Source organism: Colossoma macropomum, unplaced genomic scaffold (genome assembly GCF_904425465.1).
Source record: "Colossoma macropomum unplaced genomic scaffold, Colossoma_macropomum, whole genome shotgun sequence".
Taxonomy (NCBI): Eukaryota; Metazoa; Chordata; class Actinopteri; order Characiformes; family Serrasalmidae; genus Colossoma; species Colossoma macropomum.
This window is the reverse complement of record NW_023494788.1, coordinates 30,434,083-30,448,841: the sequence shown is the minus strand read 5'-3', so window position 1 is coordinate 30,448,841 and position 14,759 is coordinate 30,434,083. Positions and strand designations below refer to the sequence as shown.

Here is a 14,759-nt window from a genome sequence, read left to right as displayed (position 1 = left end):
TCATAGCCTCAGTTCCACAGGGAGAGGGCATTTGTGTCCCTGCAGTCTTTAGTAAAGAAGAAAAGGCTGTAGTAATGAACACACACACAAATATCTTCAAGACAGACAAATGCTAATGCATGCATTGTGTGTGTTGTGGAAGGGGAATCCCAACAATTTTTCTACATTTTTGCATTAATCAGTCACTTGAGATGTAAACAAAGTCATTTAGGGGTTGTGATGTCTACAACACAAATGCAGATATTTTATTTACTATCCAAAATTAAGCAGTAAATCATCTTCTGAGAATGCTGGTAATGGTAAAATAGTGGTAAATCTGTAAAAAATAAGTTTTCTTTTAGGACGAGTTTGCCTTAAAACTCCCTGCTTGTACTTCTCCACCAAGAATAGATTGTAAAATAAGTTATAGGGCAAAATCTCATCTCAAAACTTTCAGAAAGCAATGTGTCTGGCATCAGGCAGCACACTTGTAACCACTTCATGTAATAACTTTGTGGGAGGTCGCTTTTAGAGTCATATCACCACCACTGTGAACAGTTTTGACTTGGTAAGTTTCTATTAGAATGGAGCATTTCACATCGTAACCATTAAATTATGCAGACATTTTGATAAATTGTTGGAATTCCCCTCTAACATGTTCTATGTAGTTCTAGGCTTCATTTTTTATATTCTATAATTTTACACATTGCCACTGAGGGATTGGTGGACGTTTTGTTTGTGGTTTCTTCAGCGCAATTGTATTTTTTTTTTCAATCTTTATATCATTATCACTCAGAGGTACATTTTTGCTCAGAATTTGCTCTTTGATGGCTCAGGGGATGTACTGGCAATTCTCTTAAAATTCCTTAGGAGAAATAGCTTTAGACAATCATGAAACATGAGACAAAGGAGAGATGAAGGAGAGATGAGAGTTCAGTTACAGAAAAAAGATGAGCATTATTGTTTTGGCAAATCTGAATTTATTTATTTAAGTTACTGGGCTCTTGTATCCCATAAGAAATATCTGAGTAGCAGGAAAACTTTGAAAGTCTCCTTTGTCTCTCCATCTCATGTCATTGCTGTCTAGGAGAAACTACAGAGATATTAAGGAGATCTCTTTTTTAAGTATCATTTCCTTCGGGGCACATGCACAGTGCTGGACTAATGACAAAAAAGAAAGTGAGACTTTCAATCAGAGATGACCCACAGGAAACTGCACAGCCCTCTGAAGCTCAGAATAGGAGATTTATAGTTCTGCAGCGCTACCAGTGGTGTAATTAAGATCCCATGGGCCCCAGTGCAAAATAAATACATAAATAAATAAATAAATAAACTGAATGGGTCCCCCATATGAAAATTACTTTCATTGAATAATGCAAAATGAATGTAATTTGTTTGTTTGCTCACTATTGCTACATCTCAACCAAGTTGGTGCTGTAAATAGGCCAGTGGTTGGAGTATGTTATTACATTATCATAACAGCCTATGAGTCATGGATATAAAATTGCAGAAGTGATGTAAGGGGTGTAATACAGATGTTGAAGGCCTCGTGATGATCTGAGCTACAGCCTCAGAGTGACTGTCCCACTTTCATTGCTGAACTGACTGTAAACTGTTGAAGGCCTAAAGGTGAATTAGTTATTTCCACTCTTCCAGTAGTTCCTCCACTAAGCATACTAGCATATGAAAGGCCTAACAATGAAAGGCCTACAGACGTAAGCAAAACTTTGAACAGCCCTGGACAAAGAAAAAAACACTTCCTCTACAGAGAAAACACTCAGATATGACATTTTTCTGCACATTGTATTGCACACACTTCTATTTCTTTGTTTGAGTTTGACAAAATAAAATATAAAATAATTAAAATGTGGCATAACTTTTGCACAGGCCATTTTATATTAACTGTATATGGGTCATTCTACCAACATGGTTCAAAGTCAGAGTTGAAAACACATTTTAACTGACTTTTTAAATGGACTTTAGACTAAAATTATTTTGCTTTGAATGACTCTATGCCTTAATAACATTTATTTTATTACAACAAGTGACTGAACATTCCATTTTGCCACTAACATAACAAAGAGCACACTACTGAAACTTTACCAAATGTTTCGGTAGTGACTATTTTGCTCATTTTGAATATAACTCAAAAACGCTAGCCAGTACCTGACTAGCAAACACAGCTTTGAACAGTTGTACACACACAAAATCTATCTATTAAAACACAAAAAAATTACTTAATTGCAGAAAATATATGTTTCTTTAGTGACAATTAGTTAGTGACAAGTGTCAAGTGTTGCACACTTTTGATTTTCAGACTTTGGGACACATTTACTTCAAAACAGTGGGATCTAACTGCTCACCATGTGGCCATGAGGGACAGGGATGCAATCTCACTCCTGCTCTAAAAGGTCGGGGCGTGGCTAAAATAAGGCTCTGCATATGGACAAAAACTCTGTGTGTTGGTAGTAATATGAAAACATGAGGCAGCATTTTTTTATGATATATATATATATATATATATATATATATATATATATATATATATATATATATATATAAATTTAAGTCTTCACTTTAAAAGAAATCCAAAATATCTTTAACAAAAACACACCGAAAACATTGTAAATAAGTTGAAATTTAGGGTTTCAGCTTTGGGACAGATACCTCACAATAGAAGTTAGGGGAGCATGGGGAACAACTTAACGCAGGGCACAATTTAACTTGGACTTTTTATGTTGTTTTGCAACGTCAAGCAGTGTGAGCTTCTGGCCACATTACCACATGTCCTAGCCACGGTCTCCTGTGAAAATTCAAAGCGATTCATCAGTGTTTTAAAGAGATCTGTGTTTTCGGGGCACGTAAGTAATTTTTTTTTCAACACAAGTTTTTTTGGTTACTGAGCTGTTTGTGCAAATCTCAGAATCCAACCTTATATTATTTTAATCAACATCTTGGTGCCTACCATTTTGAAGCATGAGACAAGCTTACAGCAAGTGTTAACTGGGCTTAAGTACGGCTTCTGTACTATGGGGTTAGTTGTTACACAGCATAACAACTAAGCAACTTTAGTAAACAAAGACAAATAAAGCAAATTTTGTTTTTTTTGTTCATACGTTTACACAGATTTTAAAATGAGAAAGAGAAAACATCTGAAAACAGGGAGCTTCTTCTACTTTATTAGTATCTTTCAGATGTCAGTATTTTGCTTTTAGTACATTAATGAAATTGACATTAACAGCTGGTAAAGCTGTAGTTATTCAGAAACAATGCTCCATATTTTATTGATATGTGATGTTTTTTATTTGCTGTCCTTCACTGGACAAAAAGTAATTTTGTCATTGTTTGACACACATGTCAGTGTGTCATGTCAGTTTTCATATGTAATTTGATGTATGTGTGTATGTGTGTGTGTACCTATATATATATATATATATATATATATATATATATATATATATATATATATATATATATGTACATAGAATTATATTGAATTAACTTTGTTGGCACTAATTTATCAGACTAGCAAGTGTTACAACTAACCCTCTGTCTGTTACAGTTAATCCCACCCATGGGGTAAATTATGACATTGCGCTTTCCGTCATTTTGGGTGGAATTGAAAATGAACGGTAGGTGTTAGAAACAAAGTTCATGTGTTTGTTTGTAGTAGAGATGTATATTTTGCTTGTATAAGAAAATAATTATTCCAACTTAAATTATTTAGCAAAAAACAAAATGTATTAGGTTGTGCCCTGCTCTCCCCTACCGTATAAATGATAATTTTGTATATATTTAGCTTATTACTATCTCTATAAATGCCTTGGGTTTAAACAGATCATAACAGAATCATTTTTAATGAGCTTTTTCCTTTTTTTTACTGTGGGACTGCAGTTTGAACTAATTCTGTAGAGTGGTCTGCATGTTACTGAAATGCCTGATTGCTGCCATTCAAATTGTATCCATCTCAAATTATGTAGGAATACAGGGAAACCACAAGACCCTCTATAATAATCTTATTAATTCTGTCAATGTGTTTTGCTATGAACTCAGTTCATGAGACTTTTTTAGGTCAAAATTTCATGAACACTACCACAAGGGGGCAACTTCCGTCAGTGGAAACTAATGGCATGAATGACACAGATAATTTGGATACATTAAACACGCTTTTTGTGCTCACAACTTTGACTGAGAAAAGGCAGAAAAGTGGCACTGTTGAGTATTCTGTGCTCAGGGCAGGATGCTGTAACAGTGGTCATTTTTCAGAAATCAGAGATGACGTCATGCTACTTCCCATAGACCGGCAGTACTAACATTCAGTAAACAATTGAGAGTAGAGCAGGACGTGCTTTCTTCCTCATTCTCATATACTGCTGCTGCTGATGACTCAACTGAGCATGAATACTGCTGGTCTTTGGGTCTACAAATGTAGGTTATATCTGTTATAATCAGCTGCGGTTTGTCTTTTCTTTAATCTTTTTATGAAAAAAGTAAACAGGTTTAGCAAAACCATTTCACATACAGTCCTATGCAAACGTTTGGACACCCTTGCCATGTGTTCTCTGTAGAGGATGTGTACTTATTTTCACTTAGAAAATCAACAAAACATGAAATTTGACCAGGGTTGCCCAAATTTCACATAACCCGTTAATAGGAGTCTTTATGGTCGCGAAAAACCATTTTACACTGTTCACATGATTGATATGAATTACATTACTAGTAACTTGCTTACTTCAGCTGACGTTTGGTCAGGTTTGTATCTTCTAAACAGCTTTAACTGCCTAATGAATGAGACACTGTTTTGTGATAGTTTTGAAGAAAGGTTTCAGCTCAAAACATATTTTTCAAAAGCCATTCATGAAAGAGAGGTACATGCAGGGTGTTATAAGGCAAAATAGTACCAAAAATATATATATATTGTTTGAAATGTACTTCTGTTTTATCATCAAAATAAAAGAAAATGTGTAGATTCACTGGTCATTTTGGATTGTAAATAAAACGGCTTGTTGTAGACATTGTGAGCCCTGGTTCCCATCACCACCACTGCAAAGGAATCTGAGTTGCTACATTTCTCTACAACGAACAATTTCACACTAAATCACTCCAAATGACTGTACATCTCAGTGATTTAATTATGTAGATCAATTTTTGAAAATTTGATGGAATTCCCCTTTAGTATCTCTGGGTTGTAGTTTTCATTTCCTTTCTACAGAAAGAAGAAGTACCTACACTTTAACCCCAGACCAACCACCAGCCACAGGCTTCATACTAGCGGGAGTGCTGGCTCAGCTTACTGCTGTTATCTCACTCAGTCTCCATACGTCACTCCTTTCTTAACACTTTCTCAACTTTTAACATTTCAAACTCCAAGGCTTTCAAACAGTTTCAAAGTCAAACTACCAGGTTTAGACAGAAACCGTTCTGAGAGAACACCACGAGCACAAGAGATTAAACCACCAACTGACATTTCTCTCACCGCTTCACAGCTGCATTCCACCCACACGGAGTGATACTGCACGATGCAAAATATGTCTAGAGCAGCATAACGCTCGCGCAGTCAGCCCTGTGATGGAGCTCTTACGATAAATTAGAACCACATTAAGCAGAGTGAGAAAGGAGATGGGAGACAGATAACAGACAGAAGGCCCTTTATCTGAAAAGATTCTGTTGCTTTCTTCAGAACTTACTCCCACTTTCAGGCTCTCAGCCGTTCAGGCTGGGCGTCTGAAACCGAATGGAAAACAAGCTTAAATGTTGGTACAACAGCTGCACCCGTTTGCCTACACTTTTCTAAATATAAACCCGCCTAATGCGTTTTCATCAATTTTCTCCAAGCTGAGCAAAGCTTGGTAACAAACAGGTATTCATACTAACCAATCACAGCAGACTGAGATGACGTCGTCCGTGAATAAATGTCAAGGGACCATCAAACAACTCCAGAGGTGCTTCAAAACAGAGCGGCACAAAGGACGCAGATAAACAGTCTGTGCCAACAAAGGTGAAAAGTCAGACGGAAGGAGTGTTCTTAAGAAGGCACAAGCAGGCATATAATATAAATGATCCTTTACTGGAATATTTCTTTGAGAATATTTCTTTTCAAAAGAGAGATTAGTTTCACTGTAATCAAACTACAACATATAGTACTATGCAAAAGTCAGAGACAACTCCTCATTTATTTACGTGAAAGAAAAATAAGCGAAAAAAACAGGAGACAATTGGACTCTTAACAACCACACAAGACCTGGCAGACCACCAAATCTGTCCCCATCAGATAAACAGTCCTTAAAGCTTTCAGAAAATCAAGCACCACTCTTCAGATCTGAACAAATCCACAGGTGTTTCTGTCCATCCTTCCACTGTGAGAAGACAACTCAACACTATGAGTCTGAAAGCATGTGTAGCTGTAAAGAAGCCATTACTGAGAAAAAGAAACAGATAAAAAATTACCAGAAATTTTGCAACCAACTTCTAAGACTGAACTTTGAAGGTGTGGTAAAACATCCCTACAGATTTCTTTGCCTTCACTGAAGCTTTGTGAAAAACATAAAGGCTAATAAAGGCAAAGTTTGAACACACTAAACACTGAAAAAATATTAATACTGATATTATATTTAGCTACGTTGATTTTTTTCAGTGAGAACAAGAGTGCTGCACAGGCTTAGCAGACTGTACATAATGCTAGTGTTAATGTTAATGTTAGTATAGATAATTCCAGTGTTGGGGTAATTACACAAAATATGTAAACCATCACAGGCTACTTCTCACAAAATGTAATTTTGATAAGTTGTTACTTATTACTTTCTGGGAAAAGTACTCTCATTACTTCTATATAATTCAGTACCAAATTCTATCTCACAACATAGCAAGATAATATCCCTTAATAAAATTACCTCAGTAAAAAATCTCTAGAAAATGACTAGAAATGTTATAATATTCTTTAAAATTTTCAAAATGAGAAATATTATATATATCAACTAGATTTAAGATGAGTTCATGTGCCAAGTGAAAACTTGCTAAACTAATTTAGAAATGTGCATTCTGGTGCCCCATTACCAACTTTTACATAGGGCACTGAATCACTAATTCTGCCCCATTACTGTTTACCACATATTATGTTATACAGGACATAAACACTAACACAATTTAAACACAGTTGTGCTCAGCTCTTTATACTGAAGTGTAAAGTGAGTGATATGTGGCTTAGAAGAATACGCAAGAGCACCAGCACACCTGATTTCATTGAGTGACGTAATGATTAGCCAAATAAGGTGTTGGAAATGGTTAAGCTAACCATTTCTTATGTTAGATTTTTTTTGATGAAACAAATATGTATTACCCAGATAAATGGCATTACATATATCTTCTTAGACTTTTGCACAGTATTGTAATTCACTCAGATTAAAATGATCTAGAACACAATAAAGTGTACATCCAATAGTCCATGGTCTGCAAAGTTTTGATTCTATTCTTGCCAAATGATGAACATACACAGTACATGTACAGCAGTGGTTCTTGTCTCAAATACTAGGAATCTTATGCAGAGAACATCTTTGTGTTTCAAAGGTCCCAACCCTGGTCCTTGAATACTCTGCCCTACACATTTGAATGTTTCCCCTGCTCTAACATGCTCACAACTCAGAAAGGGCTTGTTAATGAGCTGATTAGCTGGATCAGGCATGTTTAAGCAGGGAAGACTTGCAAATACACATGACAGGGGTACTCCAGGACCATGGATGGGAACCACAGCTTAAAGCAACTGATTCAACTCAATATTGAAAGTTGAGTGTGTTAGGCAGAGGAAGTACTAAAATGTATGGGAGTGAGAACCACTGACATTTAAGAGCTAAGAGAGTGCAGGGGGGTGTTATGTACATGTATATGTGTCTGTACTGGGGTGTTAATTCCGGTTCCTCTTGCTTCCCGTTCGACGGTGTGATTCTTCATCAGCAGCATCTCCAAGTAACACTCGTCCTCGCCCCTTAACCTGTGAAGCCAAATGCAAAGTCCAGCACTCTTTTTCATTCATTAACACTGTATCCTACTGAGAGATCTTATACTGCCACTGTTAAATATTTGGGGACACCTAGCTTTTCAAAAGACAATTAAGCATGTCAGTACTAATAAGAACTCAAACTGTTTTAAGTGGTGGCGTGGACATTTTAGGTTCTGAATTTTGAGTAAGTACTTGGCTTTGGAGTATAATCAACAAGTATTTAGTATTATCAAATATGAAAACAGTATGATCAGTATTATTAAAACTGCATGAATTTAATGTACATATAAAATGTATTCTCACTTCTGTCTTATATGTTATCCTTCTCCAATTTTTTATATCTGTTAAAGATCCAGTATATTCATGTGTTCTTTTGCAGTTTATCTGGAAGATTCCAGATTCTTTAAATCTTCAAAATTTGATGTGATCAACTGCATCAAAAGTCATCCTAAAATAAAAATAGACCTATTTAACCTTGTATGTTCATGTCCTGGCTTATATTCACCATATCATATCATTTAAAATACAAAATTCTTCAAATCTTACTTTAAAATGTATTCATTTGAAATATTTTAGATTTTTTCAATTATGGCACCATGTATCAGTGGGCAGGGAAAAAATATACTAAACAATAATACAACAATATTATTTTTCACCATAGCGTTTTGCTCAAATATTTATCACAGTACTAAGCGAAACAGCATTATAATTTTCCTTTTCCACTTGGAGGCATTCAATTTTTGCTTAACAATAGTTTAGAAAACAAAACTGTCAACTCATTATTTAGGCAAAACCTACTCTTCATACCTAGGAAGACACTTTGATGAACATGAAGCTGAGTGTGGCAAATTACATTCCCAAATTTTCAGCAAATAGCTGTTTTATGTCGCCAAACCTTTGCAGATATTTTTCTGATCTTACTGAAAAATAACATTTCATTTTCAAAAGAAGACAAGGGGTCCCCAACCTTTCGACAGGCAGTGGAATTACACTGACTGTAATTAACGTCACTTCAGATCAGAATTTGGAGATAACATTGTGTAAAAAATGGACAAACAAAAATGAACAAACTTACATTAAAAGTAAACAATGTTTTCACCTACTCTTGTAAAGCAGCCACTTTGAGCTTTTCTTTTGGACAGTGACGATATATTTCACTTGGTAGAACATTGTGTCTTTCTCATTTTTACAAGTGATACAGTATGTGTAATGGAAGTGATTTTTTGAAACAGGTCTGGGATGGCATAAGATGTGACCAGATGGCATAAGATGTGGCCAACAAAAGAGAAGAATGCAATGTAGAAATGGGAGAAATGGAGTGCAGTGGGATATGAGGACTGACAGGTTGGCTGAGCTGGCTCCGAGTTTCTCCTAACATTTTACGCTCCTCTAAGGCGCGGAGCTGCTTCAAACGAGTCTTCTCCAGACTGTCAGTTTCATTTTGCAGCACCTCTAAAAGACGGACAGACAGATGTATTTAGATAGATTTTTATTAGATCACACACACACACACACACACAAAGTGGTGAAACATTGTGCACTGGACCATCTTTTTGTGAGGTGAACAGTGAAACAAAACAACTAAAAGAAATTAGAATATATTTACCCTTACTTAAACAAGGTTCAAGGTTCAGTTCAATGCATATAAACCCCCTCAACATACTGTATTACCTTGTAGTGAAGGGCCAGGGCTTTTCACATGTGGGGTAATGGAGACATAAGCGCCATCTGAAGCACCTGACGAGACCAGGACAGAGAAGACACTTGACTTTTTGCTTTATGCTTTCTTACATCTAGCATGTTGTACCTCCTATAATAAAACAGATGGTTCCAGTTCCATAATCTGATTGGCTGAGTCACATTCTAAGTGACTGCAAAATACACACATACTAGGACCACACATAATAAACTGCAGTGGGCATCAATGAGTATCAATATCATGTGCATTGGTTTAAATGGGAATTCCAATGATTTTTCAATTAAATGGTTAAGATGTAAACAGTCATTCAAAGTGGTTTGATGTGAAATGCTCTGTTCTAAGAAAACCTACTAAGTTAGAATAGTTCACTGTGGTGGTGATAGGCACCAGGCATTCAAAGCATTTAATACCTCTGAAAACTCTCACATAAAGCTGATACATGAAATGGTTCCAAATATAATGCCTGAGACATTATTTTATGACCCTTTTGAGAAGTTTTGGCCTGAAACATAATTTTTCAAATTCGTTCATGGTGGAGAGGTACATGCAGGGAGTTGTTTGGCAAAAAAGGCCCCAAAGTAAACTTTTTCTTTTCAGATTTACCACTAAAAGAGCCGAGAGCTGCAGATGTAGGACAATTTCAAAGTCAAGTTTTCATTGACAAAGTTCACCTCACTTGATTTTTTAGCATACATTTTACACATAAAATTGAACCGCTGATTGAGACCATTTCAGTTAGAACATTTAACCTCTAAGTAGGAGTGCCAGCAAAGCTATAAGCAAGAGCATTTTCACCTTATTTCAAAATCAGGTTTTGTTACAGAAACACTCTGTTTTACACAGTTCTTAAACTTCTCCTGTCACCCCAGAAAAGGGGTATATTCTGATAACCGAAATCAGTTTATCAGGGGGTGATAACCTGCTTAAGGAGGCTGCCAGTCTAATGATGTGAATTCAGTGCGCAGTAGCTTTAGCTCACACGTAGCAATATTCATATTTCAACTCTTTAACGACCTCGTAATTCAGAGGATCAAGTGTTATTCGAGAGAAGAATGTTCACAGGACAAAACGATGCGATAGAGGCAATTTTTCGAAAACCTTAGTCATTCTGGCCATAGAGAAATGGGGCTTAGACCCGGAGTTCCTAATAAGGCGCCAACTACAAAATGACGCACGACTACAGTGGTCTATTCACAGTCAGTGATGTATCTAGAACTCCCAGAATGCCTAGAATGACACTGATTACACGAAACTGGTCCCGCCCATTGGAAATCAAAATGTGATTGGCGGATTCCTCTGTCACTTCATCATTACGCTGATAGTCAAACCAGAGCCACGTAGAGAGATTAACTATACAATAATTAATAATGTAATATAATATAATATAATATAATATAATAATGCAAATTATAAGCCTGCATTTCTCATGTGTTGTTTAATAAAGACCATGATAGTCTTTACAGCGTTTAGATTTAGCATGAATAACACATCACAAATAATACAGTAATTCATTTGAGTATGTCTCTAACACAAGCTGTTTTTCTTAACTCTCTTTGTCATAACAAAAGCTCGCTAAGAGTCTATATTCAAGCTAATATTACTGCTATATAGCCTTTGGCTAAAGTGGTTCATTTCGCTTAGAATTGACAGCACAGCCAGGGAACCAAAAAATGATAGTCTATCTGTACAAAGTCTTCAAGTCGACATTCCTCCGTCACTTTTCCCAGGTGCTGATGGCCGATGGTGGTGCTATGATGTGCTGCTAGTTAGCCTAGCCGAGTAGCTAGTCTGTCAGAGTCACTGCTTTACTCACAGGAGCTGTTTGTATGTCCCTGTTTTGAGAGGCATGCGCCGGTCTGTGTGCCAGGTGCCACTGGCAAGGGCAACTAACTGAGCGGCATGAGCAGCTAATGCTATGTGCTATTTCCGGACAGCAAAGTTGCCACCTGCTGCCAGACGCCGACCAGGGACTGAAGCCCCTTTCTCAACTCAGCTGCATATAACCGTGTTGATCGGATTACTGACAAAATCTGATTTTCTGTAGTTATCAGATTATTAAGTGTATGTAAACGCACTCAGTGAAACAACATCCATCCATCCATCCATCATCTAAACCGCTTATCCTTCTGGGTCACGGTGAGGTGCTGGAGCCTATCCCAGCTGTCATTGGGCGGAAGGCAGGATACACCCTGGACAGGTCGACAGTCCATCGCAGGGCAGACATACACATTCACACACACTCACACCTAGGGGCAATTCAGCATGTCCAATCAGCCTGACTGCATGTTTTTGGACCGTGGGAGGAAACCAACGCAGACACAGGGAGAACATGCAAACTCCACACAGAAACAACCCTGGTCGCCCAGCTGGGAATCAAACCCAGGCCATTCTCGCTGTGAGGCAACAGCGCTACCCACTGTGCCACTGTGCCGCCCACTCAATGAAACAACAGTGGTACTGTAATACTTGCAGAGATTAAATATAAGTATGGTTATATTGATTAAAAAAACAACTAAAATTACAGGTGTATTTTTAGTTACCAGAAATCATTAGGCATTCATTAGGTCTAGAAGGCCCTGAGCGTTCCCCACTGGTGTGTACAGTAATGATTTCACCAGTGTTGCTTCTTTGGTGACACCACGTGTTACAATTTACCATATTTTATCAGTTTGTATTTTCAATGCTTCACATCATGACTAAGACCCCATAACTGTGTTAAAACAAGGACACGTACTGCTTAATTACTGCTTAAGGCTTACTGCTTAATTTTAATACATATATTTAAGTTTCACACACAAAGCCTGTACTAGTCATGTAGGACTCACAGTTGATCGTGCAGAGGATAAATGTTTTGCGTGGGGAGAACAGTCGACTAGCGTTCTCCTGGGGTTGCTGAGACAGGAGGAGCAGTTTTAGCACTCCTTGCTCATCACACAGATCCACTAGCTCTAGAATACACACAAATGCAAAGATTAGGGTAGACAACATTTTGGGGGTTCTGTTTCGGGCTGGTGTCAAATGCATTAGATACACATAACTGCTAGCTCTTTGCTCTTTCTGCCCACAGACCTGCTCTGGAGCACCTTTAGGCCGAACATGAACCCCATTGCATTAATGACGGTGGTAATGAGCACTCCATTAGCAATGGGTGAGCAAAAGCTTGTAGGCCATGTCCCTTGACGACATGCCACAGATGTAAGTGGATACCACCTCCGGTGTACCGTATGAATTAAAAGGGAGCCTGAAATATTTACAGCAGTGGCTTGTGACCTCTTGCCTGAAGTCGTGCCAACCTCTTGCCATGTCATTGTTGACTTGGCAGCCATGATGACCACAAAAATGTGTAGCTTTCAAACCCTTAAAGGACACTTAGAGTTAAAGCATGGCCAGCTCTACTCTGAACTTCCCACTGAGGTCTGCCTCATTCTGGAAGATCCTACGGTTATATATGAAACATTTTTTTGCAAGAAATAAAAGAAACAGAAACTAAAGTACATAGAAGATTAAAATCAAATGCTTCCTCTCAAATAGAGCCTTTGTCAGTTTATTTCTGATTTGGATTTTAATCATATATGACTTTTTTACCCGCTTACAAGACCAGGATCAGCTGGTGGGTCCAGCCTTCTCGCTAGTATTACTTAAAAACAACTCAGACAGTGTGCATTATTTTCCATATAATTACAGCATAACACACCTTAGTATGTAAAAAAAAAAAAAGCTTAGAGGACTGTTTGGTATGACTAATACTGTTCCTTACATTTCAAGCATGTACCTGACTCAGCAACTTCCAGCTTGGCTCTCACATACTGTAGCAGGACAGTGATGGGGCAGTTGGTGTTGACTAAGAACTGCTCATCCTCTAAACACAGAAATTCAGTTGAACTGAGCACTTTCTCACAATCAACCCAATGAAAAAAAAGAAAAAGAAATGCACTGCTCCCGGGAAAAGGAGTATCCACCAAATACTCAACCTTTTATTTATAATCTTGCAGAAAACATTCACTCAATGGCATAAATTCAAGCACAATTGCAATAAAAAATCCTGTGACAAACGTGACTCTTACCTGCATGTTTAATGTAAATGAACATGGCAGCGGCAGTCTGTGAAAGCTGAGTCCACCGCGCCTGCAGGTCAGTTTTTGGAACCTGTGTGTTGTAGTGGTGCGATTGTGACACAGATGCCACCACAGCGACACGAGTGATGTAATCATGTCTGTGATGTCATAATGACAGTCAAATAAGGCACTGTGCTTTAAAATGAAGCAAAGGCAGCTACTCTATTATAACAACTACATTATTATAAATACAATAAACAAACTTTTTTGTCTTTGTCAGCTTGGTGTAATATTACTAAATGATGGTCAACTGAAGATCAAACTGCTAACGATTGCTGTAGGTGAGCTCCCTTGCTTTTTATTTCCTCCAAAATGGCAGGTTGAGCATCGGTTTTCATTTTAACAATCTTTTGCACTGAACCTGTTCTGGTTTGCTATGTTTTTTTTGCAGGAAACAGCTGTCCTGTCAAAAGTTCTCCATATTATTATGGAGCCCAAGTTCAGTGTTTATGATGCCACCATGACAAACATACAGAAAAAAAATGGAATTAAGAGGAAATTAGTGATGCAGAACACAGAACACAAACAGTCAAGATTGCAAAAAAAAGGTTTTTGCCTTTATGGTTTGGTGAACCAGTGCAGTGAAGGACTGGATCCAGTATCTGACCACATTTGCTGCCATAATTATGGAAGAACAGAAAACCAGACACTGCAAATGTTTTCACCCTACAATCCTCTGAGCACAGTCAAGGCTGAATTGCAGAAACATTTAAATCCACAGAAACATTTTGATGTATTTTCTTTATTCTTTTCATGTGCAGTCAGTTTAGTTATATGTCAGTACCTCAATAATACATTAAAGGTCAATTCTGACAATTTTTCAAAACTGTTGCATAATTCAATTTAGAATGTCTCGGGCATCAGGCAGCATATTTGTCACCATTTCATGTAATAACTTTCTGTGAGGCAGCTTTTAGAGGCGTTTAACACTTTGGACGTCTGGTTCCTATTAGCACCACTGTGAACAATCCTG

The 14,759-nt window shown here is 37.4% G+C and overlaps 1 protein-coding gene across 1 annotated transcript; it reads right to left on the bottom strand.

Moving 5' to 3' along the window:
• Window positions 1-5,370: 5,370 nt before the first annotated feature.
• cunhxorf65 (chromosome unknown CXorf65 homolog) lies at window positions 5,371-13,741 on the bottom strand. Its single transcript, XM_036567739.1, has 6 exons — window positions 13,736-13,741; window positions 13,444-13,642; window positions 12,497-12,619; window positions 9,644-9,709; window positions 9,315-9,424; window positions 5,371-5,400 (listed from the first exon to the last, which is right to left on the bottom strand). The coding sequence occupies exons 1-6, from the start codon at window positions 13,739-13,741 to the stop codon at window positions 5,371-5,373; spliced, it is 534 nt and encodes a 177-aa protein (XP_036423632.1).
• Between the last annotated feature and the right edge of the window lie 1,018 nt (window positions 13,742-14,759).